At 37.1% G+C, this 25,035-nt stretch overlaps 1 protein-coding gene across 1 annotated transcript; it reads right to left on the reverse strand.

Moving 5' to 3' along the window:
• Nucleotides 1–19,525: 19,525 nt before the first annotated feature.
• On the reverse strand, nucleotides 19,526–24,764 carry LOC131845283 (uncharacterized). The gene is made up of 2 exons (XM_059194324.1): nucleotides 24,386–24,764; nucleotides 19,526–22,739 (listed from the first exon to the last, which is right to left on the reverse strand). The coding sequence occupies exon 2, from the start codon at nucleotides 22,724–22,726 to the stop codon at nucleotides 19,526–19,528; it is 3,201 nt and encodes a 1,066-aa protein (XP_059050307.1). The 5' UTR covers nucleotides 22,727–22,739; nucleotides 24,386–24,764.
• Between the last annotated feature and the right edge of the window lie 271 nt (nucleotides 24,765–25,035).

A 25,035-nucleotide genomic window follows, 5' to 3' on the forward strand; every position in this document is an offset into this window, starting at 1 on the left:
GTCAGTCACCTTTGAGTTATATATATTTAGATTTCAGCCCGATCCGTCCAGTGGTTTGGGCTGTGCGTTGATAGATCACTATGTCAGTCACCTTTGAGTTATATATATTTAGATTTCAGCCCGATCCGTCCAGTGGTTTGGGCTGTGCGTTGATAGATCACTATGTCAGTCACCTTTGAGTTATATATATTTAGATTTCAGCCCGATCCGTCCAGTGGTTTGGGCTGTGCGTTGATAGATCACTATGTCAGTCACCTTTGAGTTATATATATTTAGATTTCAGTCCGATCCGTCCAGTGGTTTGGGCTGTGCGTTGATAGATCACTATGTCAGTCACCTTTGAGTTATATATATTTAGATTTCAGCCCGATCCGTCCAGTGGTTTGGCCTGTGCGTTGATAGATCACTATGTCAGTCACCTTTGAGTTATATATATTTAGATTTCAGCCCGATCCGTCCAGTGGTTTGGCCTGTGCGTTGATAGATCACTATGTCAGTCACCTTTGAGTTATATATATTTAGATTTCAGCCCGATCCGTCCAGTGGTTTGGGCTGTGCGTTGATAGATCACTATGTCAGTCACCTTTGAGTTATATATATTTAGATTTCAGCCCGATCCGTCCAGTGGTTTGGCCTGTGCGTTGATAGATCACTATGTCAGTCACCTTTGAGTTATATATATTTAGATTTCAGCCCGATCCGTCCAGTGGTTTGGCCTGTGCGTTGATAGATCACTATGTCAGTCACCTTTGAGTTATATATATTTAGATTTCAGCCCGATCCGTCCAGTGGTTTGGCCTGTGCGTTGATAGATCACTATGTCAGTCACCTTTGAGTTATATATATTTAGATTTCAGCCCGATCCGTCCAGTGGTTTGGGCTGTGCGTTGATAGATCACTATGTCAGTCACCTTTGAGTTATATATATTTAGATTTCAGCCCGATCCGTCCAGTGGTTTGGCCTGTGCGTTGATAGATCACTATGTCAGTCACCTTTGAGTTATATATATTTAGATTTCAGCCCGATCCGTCCAGTGGTTTGGGCTGTGCGTTGATAGATCACTATGTCAGTCACCTTTGAGTTATATATATATTTAGATTTACATTTGTTGCCTACAGTGCTAGTATTAATTCTTTTGATGTACAATCACTCATTTTCTCTATGTAAGGCTCGACGATATTATAAACGCAAAAGTTTGTAACTATGAATGTTTGTTACTCTTTCACGCAAAAACTACTCAACGAATTTTGATGAAACTTTTCAGTAATATAGCTTATATATCAGAATAACTATAGGTTATAAATTCCTTGCGGAGATTTATTAGATTTTCTTTTTTTCAGGTAATTGTAATGGAAGATGCTTATGGTATTGTTTTTTCGGACTACTCTAATGCTGGAGGGATGCAGATGGCACTCCAAACCAAAGGAAGGACTTATGGAGCGGCTGAAGGACAACTCCCACGTTACGGATTCGATCTTAGTTTTTTCTGTCTACTCTAATGTTGTTGTCCGCAGCTGGCCTTTACAGCTTCAACAGACAATAGGGGGCGAGTGCAGATGGCACTCCAAACCAAAGGAAGGACTTATGGAGCGGCTGAAGGCCAACTCCTGACGGATACAACGCCAGTCAGAGGGCACCGCTAGGTGTTCGAACATCGGCTCAAATTTCATGCAAGTGAAACCGGGGGCACAGCTATTATAGTATATATATTATATAATAATAAAAATAATAAGTGCGTAATCTTTTATAGATGGATGTGAAAGATGATGTGAATAAAAGAAGAGTATGTTTAGATATGACGACCGATAGAGAGCAGTGGAAGAGAATGACGTACTGCGACGACCACAAGTAATGGGATAAAGGCAAGGCAATGATCATGAATAAATGCGTAATCTTTTATATAGGAAACACTTAAGTAAAGATATTTAGAACGGCTTGGTCATATTCTAGAATGAAAAAAAACCTAAAATATACTATTTTAGGTTCTTTTTATTTAACACCAAACTTACATAGTTTATTACATTCTTATTTCATACTATCTGTACACGCGACTTCGTCCGCGTGGATTTTAAGTTTATTTTTCTTAAATAAGCGTAGCCTAAGTTACTTCTTATTACAGTCAAAAAAAGTCACGTCAAAATCTGTCCAGCCATTTCAGAGATTAGCCGGAACAAACAGACAGACAAAAATTGTAAAAAAATGTTATTTTGGTGTATTTTATATTCATATGCATGTAGTAAAAATCGGTTATTTCAATATTACAAACACACACTCCAATTTTATTTATATGTATAGATGATGTAGCCTAAGTTACTTCTTGTTACAGCTATCTGCCAAAAAAAGTCACGTCAAAATCCGTCCAGCCATTTCAGAGATTAGCCGGAACAAACAGGCAGACAAAAATTGTAAAAAAATGTTATTTTGGTGTATGTACCGTATTTATATTCATATGCATGTAGTAAACAACGGTTATTTCAATATTACAAACACACACTCCAATTTTATTTATATGTATAGATGATCTGCTAGTATCACCCAACGCGTTGCTGTGGTAAGGTTAAATAACATTGCAACTATAAATTGAGATGTAAGCTATCCTATCTTTCAAGTTGGATCAAATTGCACACAATGTGCAAATCAAATTTGCAATCAGTTCAGTAGTTTAGTAGCTTAAGCTGAAGACCAATAAGAAACCATCAGAGCATCAAAAGATACGACCGACTGTCTAGGATGACATCTGGAGCTTCTTATGGTTATATAGAGAAACTCTTTTTTTGTTGAATATAAGATTTATTGCTTCATGTACAATTTACTTGATTTAAAGAATGTATAAAAATGTGTATAACTGTATGGATGGATGCGAATATAATGGCTGTCTAGTAGAGAGTGTTTGAATGACATTGCTCTTCAATTTCAATGTAATAATTTGTCTACCCTTTATTTATAAGCACCTTTATGAATAATTAAACAATAACCAAAAAAAATAAATTGCTGTATGGAACTTTGTAGGCGCGAACACCGACCTAACCTCAAGTTTTCACATTTTTCCCCAACAATACTTATTTTTTTAACACCAAATTGCGACAGCCTAAAAGAATTAATTTCCCTAAATGTGCAAGTTGCCAGTTTCACGATAATGAGGGATCGCTGGAAGCAATTGAAACATCATGAAAGCTGAAGTTATGTTTAACTTGCAACCGGGAAATTGTGACTCAGGAATGGGAAGTTGTGGAGCGTGGAACGAGAATAACCGTTACTGAAATCGTTAGGGGTAAAGATGCTGCTAAGTTGTTTGGATTAGCTGCTATAGGATGTAGTTATAACATAGAATAGAAGGAAATTATGATTAGGGATGGGAAGTTACCGTGTTTGTAATGAGAATTACCGTTACTGTAATGGTTAGGGGTAAAGGTGTTAATAAGTTATTTGGATTAGCTACTACAGAGTGTAGTTATAGAAAAGAAATCCTGTATTTAAATAAAAAATATCTGGAAATTATAACTTTGCGTGGAACGAGAATAACCGTTACTAAAATCGTTAGGGGTAAAGGTGCTACTAAGTTGTTTGGATTAGCTGCTACATAGTGTAATTATAGAATATAATAGAAGGAAATTATGACGATGGGGAGTTGCCGTGTTTGTAATGAGAATAACCGTTACTGTAATGGTTAGGGGTAAAGGTGTTAATAAGTTATTTGGATTAGCTACTACAGAGTGTAGTTATAGAAAAGAAATCCTGTATTTAAATAAAGAATATCTGGAAATTATAACTTTGCGTGGAACGAGAATAACCGTTACTGAAATCGTTAGGGGTAAAGGTGCTACTAAGTTATTTGGATTAGCTGCTACAGAGTGTAATTATAGAATATAATAGAAGGAAATTATGACGATGGAGAGTTGCCGTGTTTGTAATGAGAATAACCGTTACTGTAATGGTTAGGGGTAAAGGTGTTAATAAGTTATTTGGATTAGCTACTACAGAGTGTAGTTATAGAAAAGAAATCCTGTATTTAAATAAAGAATATCTGGAAATTATAACTTTGCGTGGAACGAGAATAACCGTTACTGAAATCGTTAGGGGTAAAGGTGCTACTAAGTTATTTGGATTAGCTGCTACAGAGTGTAATTATAGAATATAATAGAAGGAAATTATGACGATGGAGAGTTGCCGTGTTTGTAATGAGAATTACCGTTACTGTAATGGTTAGGAGTAAAGGTGTTAATAAGTTATTCGTATTAGCTGCTACAGGGTGTAGTTATAGAATAGAATAGAAAGAAATTATTATTAGGGATGCGCGATCATCAATCATCAAACATCACGCGATTAAAGATTCGTGATCAGTAGATGTGGTAAACATATATAGCTTAAATCTTTCTCTTGAGTCACTCTATTAAAAACCTCATCAAAATCGGCGTAGTTATTTAAGATCAAAACATACATAGGGAAGTGAAATTGTTTTATACTTTATAACGGCCCGCCAAGGCTTCGCCCCATGCGAAAATATAACAAAAATTGTAAATTTTAACATACACACACTCTTTTTTTACGTCGAGTAACAGTTTTATTGAGTCAGAGGCTTTCTGTACACCATATTTGATGGGTAGTTACCGTGTTTGTAATGAGAATAACCGTTACTGTAATGGTTAAGGGTAAAGTTGCTAATAAGTTATTTGTGTTAGCTGCTACAGAGTGCAGTTATAGAATAAAAATTATTTATTTAAATAATGAATTTCTGGAAATTATAACTTAGCGTGGAACGAGAGTAACTGTTACTGAATGGTTACGTGAAAGATGGTAACAAATTATTGGGATTTGTGACTATAGGGCATAGTTATATTATGTACTATTTATCCTCTTATATAAAAATAAAAATAATCCAAACTATTCACATCGTCATTTAGTCCAAGCTAAGCAGATTATAGTATATTTAATTTTTTTTTAAATGATATATATACCTAATATTGACGGCCTCGGTGTCTAGTGGTTTAGGCACATTTATTATGTATGTATTTGCAAAAATATATTTGTGTATATTTATATCACTTGTCTAGTAACCAAAACAGAAGCTCTGCTTAGCTTTGGATTAAACGGCACTGTGAGAATTTTCCAAAATTTTTTTAAGTAAAAAATTATATCTTTAAGGAGACGGAATTCTATCATTATTAATATTTATTACAAATTTGCAATGTTATGTAACCGTTTGAGAATATAAAAAATCTCAGGACAATTTGAAAATGTATGGCTTTGGTAGACAGATTTGATTCTCATGCAATCGATATATGTTTATTTATGAGAATATTTGTTTGTATTGGTCTGTCTATTGTCATGTTAGTTATTGAAGTCGCTGGCGGAAGACCCAAAAAGAAAAACAATTATTATACCTAAGTTTTTTTTTATTGGGTTGTTTGGGCTATTGTCAGATGTGTAGCACCTGTAGCACTGCGACCTACATAGATCTATTGTGCTCGCCCTTTTCAGAGTTCGCTACCTAGACCCGTCAGGGACAAGAATTGAAGGATATTCTTAGGAGCGATGGTTTTTATCTCCTCGGGATAGAGTTTAAATTTTCCAAAGGAGATATAACGTTTATGCATGAGTGGGCTACAACCACATAGGATGTGAAGCGGCGTTTCCTCTTCAGTTTGGCAGAATCTGCAGATACTTGTCGTGCATAGGCCTAGTTTAGCCATATGCTTGTTTGAAAGTTATAAGTAACTTAAATTTAATTCTAAAAATTAATTATTACAATTATATATATCATTTTCATTTTATCAATATCATTTAATTTAATTTCATTTCATTTCATATAGGTGTCTTCGGATCGATGTGTGATCCGTAAGTGCAATTATACAAAATTGAAAATCAGAGAAATGGGTATTATTGCTGTGGGAATTAAAATGCTGATTCGACACAGGTGGTTTTCTCGGTAGCGCACCTTCTTGGTCATGCTTGGTGGTCGGATCCGATCGCCGTTGAGAATGTGTCGTAATACTTGAAATGAAATGAAATGATATTTATTCAGCAGAAAACTAAAGCACACATTAAACAAACAAAAAATAGAATAACAAATAGTGCGAATTACAAACAAATAACAGTACACAATTACGTATGTGCGCGTGTGTGTGTATGTGTATGTCTGTCGAAGCATCCACTGAATAGGTCCGTGCTCAGCATAATGCTGCAGCGGCTGGAGCGCTGCAACGCTGTTTTTCAGCACAAGTCCTGGGGTGGTGTATTGTTATATTAGATACTTGCTAGGTATCTACTATAACACCACCCCGTTCAGATTAGCAATTATTTTTTAAGGTTCAGCTGAGAGAATATTGCGGGCTGTGGCATCTCGGTACTGGTACGACGCAAGAAGGTGGGCTTCTTGCGCCATGCTTGGTGGTCCGATCCGATCGCCGTTGATGTGTCGTAATACTTGCTAGGTCTATAACATGTTGAATGCAACTTGCATTCAAATAAACCGAGCGAAATGTGAGCATATCGAATATTGCGTTCACCATGACGTCGAGTTGACTATTCCTCTGCCAACTCAATTAAAATAAAAGTCGTGATTATTATTAACTATTAATTGACATGAGAATAATAATTACCAACAAAAATAACATTGAACTGTTATAACTGTTATTTTTAACGTTTAACAACGAACCGTTATTGTCAATGATCGTATTACGGGCACATCACTATCGGGGTCAAGTGTGTTGCGGCCAACTCAGCGAGTGAGGGGCGTTTGAATTTTTAAACGGTCACAGAACGAGTCAAAGGTGGTCGGCGCATACAGTTATGACGGGCTGGGTTTATTAAAATGAAGGACTGAGTAATTTCAGAGCCAAGATTTTATATCATTAAGAGAGTTTATTACGTTTATTTTTCAGTATTAATTGATGTTTCATTAAATTTGTCAAATTCAGGACCAAAAATCATTTATTCATTTATGAATGTCATAATTTTATACTAGCTGTTCCTGCGACTGATTTTTCTAAAATAAAAATAGCCTAAGTTACTCCTTATTACATCAGCTACCTGGCAAAAAAAGTCCCGTCAAAATCGGTCCAGCCATTTCAGAGATTAGCCGGAACAAACAGACCGGCAGACAGACAGACAAAAATTGTAAAAAATGTTATTTTGGTATATGCACCGTATTTATATTCATATGCATGTAGTACAAAACGGTTATTTCAATATTACAAACAGACACTCTAATTTTATTTATATGTATAGATTACAACTTTTTCCCAACCGACAATCAGTATTTTAAAAAAAAATACCATCCTGATCATCTGGATGAATGGCGGTCCTCCACAGTGCGGTTTTCTAGAAACTTTTTGCCTAACACAACCACATTGTGGAATCACCTTCCAGCAATGGTATTTCCGAACCGATACGATATTGAAACCTTCAAGAAAATGGACTATCCTTACTAACATTATGAATGTGAAAGTAGGTATGTTTGTTACGCTATCACGCAAAAACTACTGAACCGATAATCATGAAATTTTGTACACATGTTCTTGGAGGTATTAGAATGGATATAGGATACTTTTTATTAAAAAAAGCAAATATTATTGTATGAACAAACAAAAAAATAGAGCAAGGATTATATGTACAATACATGTACACCCGGGCGAAGCCAGAGTTAGTAGCTAGTAATATTAAAAACGCGAAAGTATGTGAGTATGGATAGATGTTTGTTACTCGTTCACGCAAAAACTACGGAACGGATTTTGATGTAACTTTTCAATATTATACTAACTTTTAAATAAACTAACTTCTGCTCGCGGCTTCGCTCACGTTAATTTATCCCTTTAGGGGTAGAATTAATCAAAATACTTTCTTAGCGGATGCCTACGTTATAACATCTACCTGCATGCCAAATTTCAGCCCGATCCGTCCAGTGGTTTGGGTTGTGCGTTGATAGATCACTATGTCAGTCACCTTTGAGTTATATATATTTAGATTTCAGCCCGATCCGTCCAGTGGTTTGGGCTGTGCGTTGATAGATCACTATGTCAGTCACCTTTGAGTTATATATATTTAGATTTCAGCCCGATCCGTCCAGTGGTTTGGGTTGTGCGTTGATAGATCACTATGTCAGTCACCTTTGAGTTATATATATTTAGATTTCAGCCCGATCCGTCCAGTGGTTTGGGCTGTGCGTTGATAGATCACTATGTCAGTCACCTTTGAGTTATATATATTTAGATTTCAGCCCGATCCGTCCAGTGGTTTGGGCTGTGCGTTGATAGATCACTATGTCAGTCACCTTTGAGTTATATATATTTAGATTTCAGCCCGATCCGTCCAGTGGTTTGGGCTGTGCGTTGATAGATCACTATGTCAGTCACCTTTGAGTTATATATATTTAGATTTCAGCCCGATCCGTCCAGTGGTTTGGGCTGTGCGTTGATAGATCACTATGTCAGTCACTTTTGAGTTATATATATTTAGATTAATAAGTAATTAAACCTTTAGACCTTCAGACTACCGAGGTCTATATTTATGTAATTTATTATATTCTGTACTAAAAACTTTGTATGGTCTAGCGCATCGCTTTACGTCCGATGGTTGCGGGTTCGATTCCTCGCACACAAACATTTGTATTCATGGGTACGATTGTTTGTATCGGTCTAGGTGTTTTCTATGTATAATATGTATGTATTTACAAAAAAAAATATCTATGTATTTGTATCAGTTGTCTAGTACCCATAATACAGGCTTTAGCTAGCTTAACTTGGGTCTAGATGGCGCTGTGTATTGTCCTGAGATTATTATTATTATTATCTAAGTATAGTTGGTTTACTTACTCGCATGTAAGAGCATCATTTATTCTGTTTCTTTACTAAGATCAGGGACGGATTGTGAATTTGTGGGGCCCTAGACTAAATCTGCTTAGGGCAGGGGCGGATCTACCTAAGGGCTTTTTGGGCTGAGTAATATAATTAGGTAGGCTCTGAAAGTAGTTTTAGCCCAGGGTCCCACAAATTCACGATCCGCCCCTGACTTAGGGGCCTACCTAGTTATATTATGTTTTTTTTTGTAATATTGAAATAACCGATTTTTACTACATGCATATGAATGTATATATGGTTAACGGTACATACACCAAAATAACATTTTTTACAATTTTCGACTGTCTGTCTGTTTCGGTTAATCTCTGAAATGGTTGGACCGATTTTGACGGGACTTTTTTTGACAGGTAGCTGATGTAATAAGGAGTAACTTGGGCTAGTTTTATTTTAGAAAGTTCGATAGACGCGCACTTTCATGGGTTTGATTGATCTCAGTGTTGCCAACCTTATGATAGGTTTTTTAACATTTTAGATATTTTTTATATTCTAAACATCGTTTCAGTGGGCACTGGGGCCCTTTGTATCCTCGGGGCCCTGGGCTGCAGCCCAAAAACCCTTAGGTAGATCCGCCCCTGACTAAGATTATATACTTATATAATCTTAGTAAAGTAACAAGGATAGCGTTAATAAATATCTTATCTTGCGTCTCGCCATAAATCCGAGATGGATCCCGGTCCACGATAGCTACGTGAAGACCGCTTTTATCCGGTTATAACCAGTGCAAACTGGTTTGTGCCGGTATATACTGCCCTTACTGCGTTTAATGAGCGAACACGGAGAATAAATACTAGCTAACGTGATTTTCTAATACAATAATTTTGAGATTCGATAAAGTTTGAAAAAATATGTTAAAAATGTTTATTTTAATATATACATATAAATAAAATTGGAGTGTCTGTTTGTAATATTGAAATAACCGTTTTTTACTACATGCATATGAATGTAAATACGGTACATACACCAAAATAATAATTTTTACAATTTTTGTCTGTCTGTCTGTTCCGGCTAATCTCTGAAATGGTTGGACCGATTTTGACGGGACTTTTATTGGCAGGTAGCTGATGCGATAAGAAATAACTAACTAGTAGTAATCGACAGCGACTTTGTTTTATACTATGTAATGATACAGGTACACCCGTGCAAAGCCGGGCGAGTAGCTAGTTATTAATAAAATATATCAGTCTCCTTTGTATTATATTATTTTAGTCAAACGATTAACCCAGAATCAAACCCGCACCGTTTACGTGAATATTAGCGCGCAATAAACCCGCGGATCAAGTCGGATCCGCCGCGAGCCGGCAAAAACCGGTTCAATCCGGATTACAGGTCCCGTACATAACCGGATTATACTGCTTTTGGCAGGTTTAACTCTCCGTATCGATTCAGTCTATTACGGTCTTTAGAAATGTAGGGAACAAGAAAGGACGCAAATACGAATTTCAATGTATTTAAAACTAGCTGTACCCGCGACTACGTCCGCGTGGAATTTAACTTTCTTTTTCTATAATAATAGTAGCCTAAGTTACTACTTATTTTAGAATAGAAAATCTTTTATTCAAATAAACTTTAGCACTTTTTAATATGCAAATATAACCACTTAACACTTTCTTTAAAAGAGGAAAAAAATGATAAAATATTTATAAGAAATCTCAAGACATTGGTGATTAAAAAATTTTATACAATTTTAGAATATAAAAATTACATGTTGAATTAAATATATACAATTTTAATTTATTAATTATTACTATTATTATTATTATTATTATATCTTTACATCTATACATATAAATAAAATTGGAGTGTCTACTACACGCATATGAACATAAAGACGGCACGTACACAAAAATAACAATTTTTACAATTTATGTCTGTCTGTTTGTTCTAATAATCTCTGAAATGACTGGACTAATTTCGACGGGACTTTTTTTGCCAGGTAGCTGATGTAACAAGGAGTAACTACAGCAGTTACAGCTAGTATTATATAAATAACCAGCTGTACCCGCGACTTCGTCCGCGTGGAATTTAACTTTGTTATTCTAAAATAATAGTAGCCTAAGTTACTCCTTATTACATCAGCTACTTGCCAAAAAAAGTCCCGTCACAATCGGTCCAACCATTTCAGAGATTATTATAACAAACTACAAGACATAAACTGTAAAAATGTTATTTTTGTGTAACAACGGTTATTTCAATATTACAAACAGACACTCCAATTTTATTTACTTTCTCCAGTACTCTGATATTTCTCAAATCTTGACAGGGCTCTCGGATACGGAACCCTGTAAAAATGGCAGTCAGGGAGCGGTGCGGGGGTGCGGGGTGTTGCGCTGGGAAGGGGGTACTTTGTTCTCACGTTAGTATGGATTACGACCACCGCAACGCAGACTCCAGGAGCCTGGGTGTAGTTTATTTATACTACCATGGTGGCAATCCATCATACGGCCAAACTGATGGTAAACGGTCACCGTAGCCTATGGACGCCTGAAAGGGTTGCCGACGTGTTAGTAATGTGGACTAAAGATCCTGTTACTAGCAATAAACCATCGAGATATATTCCTGGTGAATTTGTCAGGATATGCTAACTGACCTGACCTCATGTTCTTATCATCCTCCACTGGTGCCTCGCATAAACCGATAGCACAAACGGGTGCACATTATCATCCATTAAAAAAATATCTCCTTTGGAAAGTTTACACTCTATCCTGAGGAGATAAAAACCATCGCTCCTAAGAATATCCTTCAATTCTTGTCCCTGCCGGGTCTAGGTACCGAACTTTGAAAAGGGCGAGCACAATAGATCTATACAGGTCGCAGTGCTACAGGTCTTAGTACCTGACAATAGAATATTGAAAATCATTTATTCAAATAAACTTACATTGAAGCACTTTTGAATAGTCATAAAAATTTTTTTATCTACCGCTCATTCGGAAAGCTGTCTCATAACAAGAAGAACGAGCAAGAAACTTGCGTGTTGATATTTTAAATAATTTTATTATTACTTTACATTTTTAAGTTTAAGTGTGTGAATACAAACCACCAATTAGCACTAATTCAATGAAATACTCAAATAGAGAAAATATTGAATATATAACCAACTGGTTAAACAATTAATAAGAGGAAATCAGTCATAGTGATTAGAGCAGACCAGTCCCTACAAGGAACATCCTTTCACGAGTATGACGGATGAGCCAGCCATCACTGCGCTCGACCATATTTTAGGGACCCAATGACCCGGCCCACCACGCTGCCACATGTCTGGACATTTTAGTGAGCATGACTAATCCAATTTTAAGTCCAAACATTCCAATAAAAAAATAAGTGTCACTCTATCTTCAGGTCCATAACCAAGTATTAATCTGGATTTAATTTCCCGCGCTGTTTAATTATGCGATGGCTGCTTAACGGTAAGCAGCCGAGTCGTATGCTTGATTGAATTGCTGCGGCTCATTCCACTTTGCGAAATCCAGCTGACCGGCCCCTTGATACAGATTAACTTGGCTGTCAGAAACATTTGCACAGACCTCAAAGAAATTGCTTAGTTTGGATGTATTTACGGCCAGAGATATATTTGTGAAAAAAATACTACTAAATTATTTAATAGAGCAACACGCGAGTTTCTTGCTCATTCTTCTTGTGATGTGACAGCTTTCCGAATGAGCGGTAGATTAAAAAAAAAGTGATAACTATTCAAAAGTGCTTAAATTGAGTTTATTTGAATAAAGGTTATCTGTGAAAATGTAAAATTACAAAATAAAATAAATTATTCAAAAGAGCAACACACAAGTTTCTTGCTCATTCTTCTTGTGATGAGTCTGCATTCCGAATGAGTGGTAGAATCAAAATATGACTATTCAAAAGTGCTTGTAATGAGTTTATTTGAATAAAGATTATTTCTATTTCTACCAATATTATAAACGCTAAAGTTTGTGAGTAATGATGGATGTTTGTTACTCTTTCACGCAAAAACTATTGAACAGATTTTGATGAAACTTTACAGTAATATAGCTTATACATCAGAAAAACAAATAGATTATAAATTCCTTGCGGAGATTTATTAGATTTTCTTTTTTGCAGGTAATTGCAATGAAAGAAGTTTATGGTAATTTTTTTTCGGACTACTCTAATGTTGGCCGCAGCTGGCCTTTACAGCCTCACCGGACGATAGGGGACGAGTGCAGATGGCACAAACCAAAGGACTTATGGAGCGGCTGAAGGACAACTCCCGTCTGGTGGATACGACGCCAGTCTAAGGGCATCTCTTAGGGTTTGAACCTCGGCTCAGTTCGTCATTTCGATCCCTGTTTGAATTGGACGAGGGATGTAACCGTTTTTAAAGGATGACAATGTAATGGTGCCCCCGCCTGCGCTAACGGTATACGCTGGCGGGGCACCAGTGGAGGATGATAAGGTGAGCATGAGGTCAGGTCAGTCAACACAGCTCAATTACATATTCATCAGGAATTTGTCACGCACGGTACATGTATTATACATATAAACCTTCCTCTTGAATCACTCTATCTAATAAAAAAAACCGCTTCAAAATCCGTTGCGTAGTTTCAAAGATTTAAGCATACATAGGGACAGCGACTTTGTTTTATACTATGTAATGATTAATATAGATATAATGTATTATATATATATGTATATGTAATGTTCGTAAAATATACAGTTTTCCATCCCTTTTAACCTGTTTTTTTCTGCTCTGAATTAGCGTGGGATTATCGTGGGATTATTATTTTGCCCGTTTGTTGCCTGTTTCCTCTGCTATAGCAGGTGTTGTCGGGTATAACTCGGATTAATATGTATTTAACAAAGAAATAGCGACGCGTTCTGTGCCTCAAAAAACAAAATAATTAAAATGATGTTTGTCTATGGTATTGTCTCTGCATGCGGTGTCGTGGTCGTGGAGCAACACACAAGTTTCTTGCTCACTCTTGTGATGAATCTGCATTCCGAATAAGCGGCAGAATAAAAAAACTTGACTATTCAAAAGTGCTTATATTAAGTTTATTTGAATAAAGATTATTTCTATTTCTGTTTTGAAAAACTTATAACCGAGAGCTAAGGACCTCTCTACCACCGTCTATTTTTCCTGCCTCTTACAACATTGGGTCTTTCAAGTCAAGAGTGAAGGCATTATTTGAGCTTGCGTGTAAGAGCTGACCACATCATCACTTAACATCAGGTGAGATTGCGGTCAAACGCGGTCAAATTTTAATATAAAAAAAAACCTGCGCAACGGACCCCTAGTCTGTTCCTAGAGCGATCGACACTTTTAACTTTTATAAAATTTATCTGTCGAAATAAAATCTAATTGTCTAAAGGCTTCGTTATTTGCCACACTATATTCTATACCATAGAATATCAGAAATATGAATAAAATAAATTAAAAAGTTAAAATGAAGAGTGAACGAGTGTTAGAGCGGGACAGAATACCAATTAGTTGCAATGTACAGACAAACAACCAATTTAACTTTTTCTATTAAAAGTTTCCAAACTGATAAATATTTAATACCTATATTTATAAAAACTAACTGAGCCGGCGAACGTTGTTTTAACATATCAATTAAAGTGCAATATAAAACAATAGGGGTTGGGGGTAAAAGTGTGAAAATTTAGGTGTGCATGTATTTTTTAATGCCTACAATAAAAAAATGTAGGTACAAAACAAATCAATTTAACGATAATTTGTATCTATATTCATGTAGGTCTATTACAGACTCTTATGATATGTCCAATCTACCGTCAGTTCGGAATGATTTCGAGATGAGAAGAACTGAGAAGAAACTCAGCTCGTATTTTTTTCAAATAAATGTTGTACATGTTTACAATAATACAGATTCATTTTTAAATTCAAAATGCAAAATCAAAATATCTTTATTCATGTAGGTCTATTACAGACTCTTATGATATGTAAAATCTTCCGTCAGTTCGGAGTCATTTCGAGAAATATAAATAATAATAATCTTTATTCAAATAAACTCACTATAAGCACTTTTGAATAGTCAAGTTTTTTTATTCTACCGCTCATTCGGAATGCAGATTCATCACAAGAAGAATAAGCAAGAAACTTGTGTGTTGCTCTTTTAAATAAATATTGATTTACTTATATTTAATTAATAACAAGGATTAGGCATGCGACAATCAACATAGAAACCGCTACGCATTTAATCTCTGTTCAATCAGATAACATTGTCAGCGCTATGAATATTAAGTTAGATATTTTATACAAAAACATTATTATCATTTATAAATTCTTCAATTTTATAATAAGCTTTTTTATAAAGAAAATATTTTATGACACATTTGAATAGAATAGAATAGAATAAAAAATCATTTATTCAAATAAACTTAATTTAAGCACTTTTGAATAGTCAACATTTTTTTAAATCTACCGCTTATTCGGAAAGAATTGATTTTTTTTCTGGCAAATTGAGTACAGATGAGAAGAATTGACAGGAAACTCAGCTCGTATTCTTTTCAAATAAATGTTGTAATTGTTTACAATAATACAGATTCATTTTAAATTCAATGAGGGACAATAGAGCGACCACCAGCATATGATATTGTCAAAAGGAAATAGTCTAAGGAGGAGTAACCCAGTAAAAAAAATGAGTTTTACAACAGTAACGACGTCGTAAACATTTATCTTTAATGTCTGCTGACACCGGAATGGTGCGGTCATGAATTCCTGTTATAATTTATAAACTTCAAAAAAAATCTCATCTCCCCTCTTAAGGAGAGGAGATGGCAACATACCCCCGGCAGAAGCACAGTCGGCCGGGGTTCAGGGCCCCAGGGAGAGAAACCGGCGTACAATGCGGGCAGAATCTAACAGCACCGCTTTCTGCATCTTTCCCGGCAGTGAGCCGCCCCGGAATCCCAACCGTCTGAGATGTTGTTCCAGACTGGTTGGGATAAGACCGTTCACCGACATAACGATTGGAATGATTTCGGTGGACATCACCCCCCACATTTCGGTCACCTCGTGAGTCAGGTCGAGATATTTTCTCCTTTTCTCAGTTTCGGCTTTCACGAGGTTCTCGTCATGCGGTATGGTGATGTCCACCAAAAACACCCTCGAGAGTGCCCGATCCATCACCACGATATCAGGTTTGTTCGCAAGAACCGTCCTGTCCGTGATGATGGATCGGTCCCAGTAGAGCTTGACGCTGTCGCTTTCGAGGACCGGCTGGGGCTCGTACTTATAGTACGGCAACCTCTCATTCGCGAGGCCGTACTTCAGAGGTAGTTCTTGATGGAGTATTTTGGCTACCTGGTTGTGTCTGTGCAAGTACTCAGTGTTTATTATAACACTTTATTGCGCCAACATATAAAGGACATGAACAAAATTAAAAACATAAAAACAAACTAAGTACAAATTCGGGCTCATGAGAATCGGTCAAGCCGTTTCGGAAGAGTATGGGAACGAAAACTGTGACACGAGAATTTTATATATATAAGATTATATAGTATACTTACTTATAGTATATCTTACTAATATTATACACGCGAAGGTTTGTGTGTATGGATGTATGTTTGTTAGTCTTTCACGCAATAACTACTCAACGGATTTTAATGAAACTTTACTGTAATATAGCTTATACATCAGAATAACATATCTATACATATAAATATAATTGGAGTGTCTGTTTGAAATATTGAAATAATCGTTTTTTACTACATGCATATGAATATAAATACTGTACATATATCAAAATAACATATTTTACTATTTTTGTCTCTCCGTCTGTTTTTTCTGGCTAATCTCTGAAATGGCTGCACCGATTTTGATGGGACTTTTATTGGCAGGTAGCCATGTAATAAGGAGTAACTTAGGCGACTTTTATTTTAGAAAAATAAAGTTAAATTCCACGCGGACGAAGTCGCGGTCACAGCTAGTGTGTTATATTTATGGGTATTAACTGCGCTATAAGTACTTTGACGACCGGCGTGTATCGTCATATCGCCGTTTAGGGAACTATCGTAAAACCTGAATATACAGCACTATGTCTGCCCTCGACTTCGCTTATAAATGGCCCTCGAGGCAGAGCCCGTAAATACATACATTATATACATAGAAAACACTCAGGCCGATACAAACAATCATACTCATGAATACAAATGTTTGTGCCGTACGAGGAATCGAACCCGCGACCATCGGAAGTAAGACAGTGTCCTAAACCGCTATACCACCGAGGCATATTATGTACTTTTGTATGTACAGTGAATTACGTCTGCTTGTTTTATAAGCTTCTCATATCTATACATATAAATAAAATTGGAGTGTCTGTTTATAATATTGAAATAACCGTTTTTTACTACATGCATATGCATATAAATGCGGTACATACACCAAAATAAATTTTTTTATGGCACAAATCGTCGTAAAAATAACGACCGATTGCCATAAAAGAAAAGAAGAAGAAATTTTTTTACAGTTTTTGTCTGTCTGTCTGTCGGTCTGTTTGTTCCGGCTAATCTCGGAAATGGCTGAACCAATTTTGACGGGACCTTTTTTGGCAGGTAGTTGATATAATAAGAAGTAAGGCTACTGTTATTATAGTAAAAATAAAGTTAAATTCCACGCGAACGAAGTCGCGGGAATAGCTAGTAACAAATAAATCACTTGCAATTCATTTGTAAATTCTTTCACGTACAAAACTCATTTGTATCGAGACAAGCCGCGTACTTCTTTGAAAATTTCACATTTTCTGAAGGAAACATTTGTTTTGTACGTGCTTACTATTTACTAACTTACTGCTCCGGTTTTGCTCGACTGCAGTTTGTTTACGCCAGAATCGCTCTATTAGCAACAATATGCAATACTTATAATTATTGCCAAGAAGATATTTTAGGCACTTCGTAATTTATAGTTTATATCAATATTACTTTTCATTCTTATTCAAATACACGTCCCGTAAACACTTACACAACTTAAGGCGCACGACAAATGTCTTTCAAAATAATTTCTTTATAAAAAGACGCTCGATAAAATCCAAACAAAATAATTTGATCAACATGTTTACGCCAGAAACGCTTTATTAGCAACAATATGCAATACTTATAATTATTGCTAAGAAGGTAATTTAGGCGCTTCGTAATTTATAGTTTTATGTCAATATTACTTTTCATTCTTATTCAAATACACGCCCCGTCAACATCGATTAATGGCATTATTAAAACACTTCAACCATTTAATAATTCTTACACAACATAAGGCGCACGACAAAAGTCTTTCAAAATTATTTCTTTAATCTCTCGATAAAAGTCCCTAAAAATAAAGAGTTCAACAAAAGTCGCTCGATAAAAGCCTAACAAAATAATTAATTAATATATTATAATTAGATCAACATGTTTACGCCAGAAGGGCTCTAAACATTTAGGGGGATGAAAAATAGATGTTGGCCGATTCTCAGACCTACTCAATATGCTCACAAAATTTCATGAGAATCGGTCAAGCTGTTTCGGAGGAGTATGGGAACAAAACTGTGACACGAGAATTTTGTATATAAGATGTTACAGTAAATAAATTGAATCGAAATAAGTAGACACCCCTGAAATAAATAGATCAGGTGGCAGCCCTGACAGCAATCAACCCTGCAGGTTACACAGTGCCAATTTTAAAACGTTCATTTCTATACGAACAAAAAGTTGTACCCCATTAGTACATTAGGGGTTGTTTGGAAGGGTTGTACTGCGGTCGAGCCTCGGGTGGACGGGGGGTGGAAATTGATATTACGTGTAAAAAAAATCAATATATTACATGCATATTTGATGAACTCGGTGGTGAAGTGGTTTAGCATGCCGCTTTATGTCCGATGGTCGCTGGTTCGACTCCTCGCACGGTACAAAGAATTGTATTGAGTTTTTTTGTATCGGTCTGGGTGTTTTTTATGTATATTATCTGAGAGACAGGCAATTTTATATTAAACAAATGTCATGTAAAAAAGCCTATTATAGGACAGATGAATTTATAGATGATAGCAATATATAGCAAGTATAAGTTTATTTGCGGACAACGTTATAATTTATTTTTCATACTGCTTTCTTGATATATGATAGCGTAGCGGCTTTTGTATTGATTGCCGCATGCATCCTCATGTAAAGTGCGAATACTGTAACTACCATATAGTAATTTTTGTAGCTGTGACGTGGTCGTGTGGAATGAGTCATGCTCACTGAAATGTCCAGACATGTGGCGGCGTGGTGGGCCGGGTCATTGGGCTCCCTAAAATATGGTCGAGCGCAGTGATGGCTGGCTCATCCGTCATACTCGTGAACGAGTGCTGCTTGTAGGGACTGGTCTGCTCTTATCACTAGACTGATTTAATTTTATTGTGTTGTTATATTTGACACAAAAAAATTAGTGCTGGTTGGTAGTTTGTATTCACACGTTTCGACTTGTAAAATGTGAACTTACAAGGATTGTTTAAAAGAGCAACGAACAAGTTTTTGCTTATTCTTCTTTTTAATTATTAATGTTTCTAAGGACTGTATATATTTTATATTATATTTTTAGTTACAAGAGAAACTACGGTCGCTGATGGTAAAAGACATATATTTCAAAGTGACAATAAAAATCGAACGAAACATAAAATATTTAAATATATATATAAAAAAATATAATTATCATATAAAAAGGTGCGTTATGCACATGCTCCCTCCCTTAACAAATAGGGATGATTTTCTTAATCGGTCTACGTAGCACACCTGCCTGAGTACTAACGTCTACGACCCGTGTCACGCCATCCTTACCCGGATACATAGCTGTAATTCGGCCTTTAGGCCAAGTACCTCTAGGTAGTGTGCCGTCAACGACTATAACGATATCTCCAATTGAAACTTGTGGCACTTTACCTACGAATTTTCTTGGTGATAATGTAGGTAGGTACTCGGTTATCCACCTTTTCCAAAAATGATCCGCCATACGTAGTGCTCTCCTCCAGCCTGCTCTACTACATATATCGCTGTCCGTTAAATTGGCTGGGATGGGACGTCCTGAAGAGTAACCAAGCAGAAAGTGTGATGGTGTTAGTGCCTCTGGATATTGGGGGTCGCAAGCCACGTGTGTTAGGGGGCGTGAGTTTACCAGTGCTTCTGCTTCACAAAGTAATGTGGAGAATACTTCATCAATAGGTGATCTAATATTGTTGCCCAGAGTTACTTTTAAGGCTGTCTTTACGGACCTCACGAGTCTCTCCCAAGACCCTCCCATGAATGGAGCAGATGGAGGTATGAATTTCCACTTAATCATTTCTCCAGCCGCAAAATTGGAAGTTACTTCTGAATACAAGGCTCTCAGCTCCCTGTTTGCTCCCACAAAGCTAGTTCCATTATCAGAATGGATTTCCGAAGGTGTTCCACGGCGAGCTATGAAGCGTCGTAATGCCATTATAGCAGCATCTGATGAAAGTGAGTGGACGATCTCAAGATGGATTGCTCGAACTGACAAGCATGTGAATAGAGCCACATAACGTTTCTCTCTTCTACGCCCAACTGCTACTGTTACGGGCCCAAAATAATCTAGACCTACAAATGAGAAAGGTCTGCAGTGGTGAGCGAGTCTGGCTGTTGGAAGATTACCCATAGTCGGTTGATATGTCACAGAACGGCGAACTTTACAAAATTGACAATTGAAGGCTACTGATCTAACTGTGCTTCTAAGATTTAAAATCCAGTAACATTGTCGTAGCTCGTTGACAACCATTTCTGTGTTGGCGTGGGCTGCCTTGCGGTGATAATGTAGCACGAGTAGCCGGACAGTAGGGTGTTTTCCATCAAGCAATATCGGAGATTTCATATCTTCATTTATGTCGGAAGCTGCTACGATACGAGTGGATAGTCGTAATATGTTGTTTTTATCAATAACAGCTGGTAATTTTGATAATCTGCTACGGTGTGACACAGGTATACCGATTGTAATAGATTTTATTTCTTGTGAGAACGAGTCTAATTGGCTTCTACGTAACACGTGATTTTCTGCTAAAAGTAAATCGTCCGAGTTTAGTGTGCTACGTATATTATTACATTGCTGATTAATGTTTGGATTGAATGGTGAATGAAAAGTGAAAATGTGGCCTTCTACTTTATGAATGAGTTCTATATTAAGGCCTTTTTTTCTTAATGAGACCAAACGTAACAATGATAAGTAACGGTGAGCATAGCCTGTTGTACGAATTAATCGAATCCATGAACTAAAACGTCGCGCGTCAGCTGAAATCGGACTATGCAACACCACCGTTTCATTAATGAGATGAATATGAGTTTCGAGTTGAGGAGCGATATCAATAGGGTGAGCATGAGTAACACTAGGTTCTTTTGGCCAATCGGAAGTAAGAAGGAAGTTAGGTCCCTTTATCCAACGCGAGTCTGGAGTTAGTGGACCTCGGTCCAAACGCGTCGTATCGTCAGCAACGTTAAGACTAGTAGGAACCCAACGCCACTCACTAACATCCGTGAGTTCAATTATCTCACCTACTCTATGAGCTACGAATGTTTTGTATGATCGTGAATCATTGCGAAGCCAACCCAAAACATTCATTGAATCGCACCAAAATGTACGTTTTATAGGTTTAAATTTTACTGCTTCTACAATGGTCGTAGCTAAACGTGCGGCTATTAATGCAGCTTGTAATTCTAATCTAGGAATACTAGATGGTTTCAAAGGAGCTACACGTGACTTGCTACAGACCAAAGCGAGTTGTACGTCTCCGTTAGAGTATGTAAAGCGCCAATATGCTACTGCTCCGTAAGCTTGGGCACTGGCGTCGGCAAAGACGTGTAACTCGGTTTGACTTGGTTGCAAAAAATGATGATTATAACAACGCGGAATTTTTATCTTGGCGGTAGTAATTAAATCCTGAAACCAATTATTCCATGCAATGGTTTCAGAGTTAGGGAGCTCGATATCCCAGTCTAAATTCATTCGCCAAGCATTTTGGAGTAAAATACGACCGCGAATAACGATAGGCGCGAGGATTCCTAACGGGTCGAAAACTCGCATGATTAAAGATAGTATTACACGCTTGGTAAGCGGATTGGGCAAGGTCTCTTGGCCTTGTTTAATTGGGGTATTAAAACCTATGAGATCTCTAGAAGGGTGCCAGTATAATCCCAATGCACGGACGCATGGTGACAGGGACGGAAGATTTGCTAGATCGATGTTAATGTCAGATACTGATTCCGATAAAAGATGTTTTGGTAATAAACGAAGTGCATTCGGGTCATTCGATATCCATCCGCGCATTTCCAGTCCTGCACGAGCATGGACATGGACAATATCGGCAGCCAACTGAGCAGCTCTATCACTGGAATCTACCGAACCTATATAGTCATCCATATAAGTGTCATATATAATGCCATGCACTGCTTCGGGATATTGATCTTTAACTTCTAAAGCGTTTTTATTTTTCATATATATAGCCGTAAAGGGACTCGACACTGCACCAAAAATCATAGAGGACATCCTGTAGGTAGTTATGGGTACATTAGGGTTATCACGCCACAAAAACCGTTGCGCATCCCTGTCTTGTTTAATAATTTTAAATCTAGGAAACATTTCTTTAATGTCAGCTGTCATCGCTACCTTTCCTTCTCTAAATCGAAGCAAAATATCGAATAATGATTGTAATAAATCTGGCCCTGTAAGTAAAAGTGAATTTAAACTAACCCCTTTAATTTTAGCGGCAGCATCATGGACTACACGCAGTTTTGCCGGTTTGTTAGGATTCACTACGCCAAAATGAGGTAAAAACCAACATACGGAATTCGAAGATGGCTCATTCTGACATATTTCAGCGTAATCTTTACTAACGAGGTCGTGAATATTTTGTCTATAGCGCTCAGCGTAGCCTGGGTCACTAATCATTTTCTTCTCCAAACTTAAAAAACGAGATAAAGCAAGAGAATGACTATTTGGTATAATAGGGTTGTCAGGTTTCCATAATAAACCTACTTCAAACCTACCACATGGAAGGCGGTTGGCAGTGCGCTCTAAAATTTCGATAGCGCACGCATCTGCTGTACTGCGTGGTTCTTTTTTACTAATACCTATTGAATCTAACCTATAATAATTCTTAATAAGGTTTTCTAATGAACTATTGTCAGTAGATGGAAAGTCAGACTCGTCAAATAGAACATGATTCACTATGTCGACCGGACTAGTCCTACTACTGCGAAAACCGAACAATACCCAACCTAAAGCAGTTCTAATTGCAGCTGGCTGCGACTTTGTACCATTCCGTACGCATTGAGGAATAGTGAGATGCCAGTTGTCAATACCGATCACAATCTTTGGTTGTGCATCATCATAACATAAAAATGGTACTAAGTCAGAAAGATAAGAAAATTCATTAATATTTTTAGGATAAATTGATTGTCTAGCTAACTGTAAATCTTTAATAGAACGGGCCTGTCTAACGTGATGTATTTCATCCGCGTGACAACCCTTAATGTTGAAATTGACATATTCTATTTTTATATATTTTGACAACCCCCCAACGCATTTTAAGTGAGTTTGTACACATGGACCCCGTGCTCCAATTTGAGCTGCGAGTTCCGAATCTATAAAAGTAGATGTGGACCCGTCGTCCAATAAGGCATGAGTATTAATACTACCACGTGGACCAGAGATCGTAACAGCTATTATTTTTAAAAAAGGTCGATAATTCGGATGTTTATTATTATTACATGGTGAGAACGAACTACTAGCGTGAGCAACGAAATCAGTCGTCTCTTTGCTCGAGGATTCATCAGAACTCTCAAGTTCCCCAGAGTGAGGAGTGGAAGACGATTCACCTTGTTCATCCTCATTTTCAACCACATAGGCAATATGTAATAATTTATGATGTCTAGAATTACATTTTTCATTGGTACAAATCTCTTTAGAAATATCACAGTTTTTATAATTGTGCAAACCTTTTTTGAGACATTTGTGACAAAGTTTTTTCCCTTTTACAAATTTCCACCTGTCATCAACTGACAATGTCTTAAAATCACAACAATGAGACAAACTATGTTCGTTATTACAAAATAAGCATATCTTTTTATTGTTGGATATGGGATTTGATGATTTTTCATGATTTTCAGACTGATAAATATACGGGGCCGTGGACGTAGATGGTTTGTATGTGTTAACTGTGTGGACTTTGTCGGCTTTCTTAGGGTAATTAATAGGCTCATTGAGAAGACCGAACTTGAGTTGTAGGTCCACCTCTTGTGCAAGGAAGGAGGCTAGCAGCTCAAGTTTAGTAGTCCTCTGGGTGAAATGAGTAGCTGCGTAGTCAGCCCATCGTGTTCGTAATAGAGGAGTAAGTTTACTAAGTACCGATTGAAAGAGTTCTGGTGATTCCAAGTAGGGTCTTTGTTCTAAAAGTCTCATTACCTCCACTGAATTACGGACGCGGCAAGAGAATTTATGAAGATCACTAGAATCGGTATTGACCTTTGGTAACGAACGGATTGACGCAACTTCTTGTAGAACTATTAATTCAGGTCTGCCAAATCTTAATGCTAAAGCCTGTATTACCTCGATAGGGTCTCGCGCAGAGACTAGCAGTACCGCCACAGAATCTTGTGCCGCTCCTCGCAGCGCCATACCAATCCGAGTCAAGTTGTCCGAAGCCGAGTATGCTGCATGTGTATTGTCATATACACGCTTGAAGGTCAACCAGTCCAAAGGCTTCCCGTCAAAGACCGGAAGACGCCCGTCTCCAAACGTCTTGTGCTTATTATTATTTGATAATGAGGTGATGGCCTGTGCTAATAAGGTTATGTCACTAGGCGATTTTTCAATTGAAGAAATGGGTTTAATTGTAGTTGAACTACAAATCGGCCTCGCGGGGCTTCTACTAATTATTAAATCGTTAGTCATATGTTCTTTTAAGACAGGACGGAGAACGTTTTGAGAGTTTGTGGCAGGCATAGTATAGGTGCTATTACGTGTCTGTAGAGGTGCTGGAATTGCCGCAGAACGATTTATTTTATTAATAGCTGATTCGCTACAAGGAACATTTATATTAACGTTCTGCGGTTGCAAATCTACGTCTATCGTAGTTATAGCAGTGTCTAAACATGTGTCTAGCCATTTCCGTACCTCCCTATTAGAAATATAACTTTTGGAACGACGACTACTATGTACGCTACCTCTTTCCTCCAAAGCGGCAATTTGTGCTTCTT

Source organism: Achroia grisella, unplaced genomic scaffold, assembly GCF_030625045.1.
Source record: "Achroia grisella isolate CSIRO2021 unplaced genomic scaffold, CSIRO_AGI_Agris_v1 utg461, whole genome shotgun sequence".
NCBI classification, from domain to species: Eukaryota; Metazoa; Arthropoda; class Insecta; order Lepidoptera; family Pyralidae; genus Achroia; species Achroia grisella.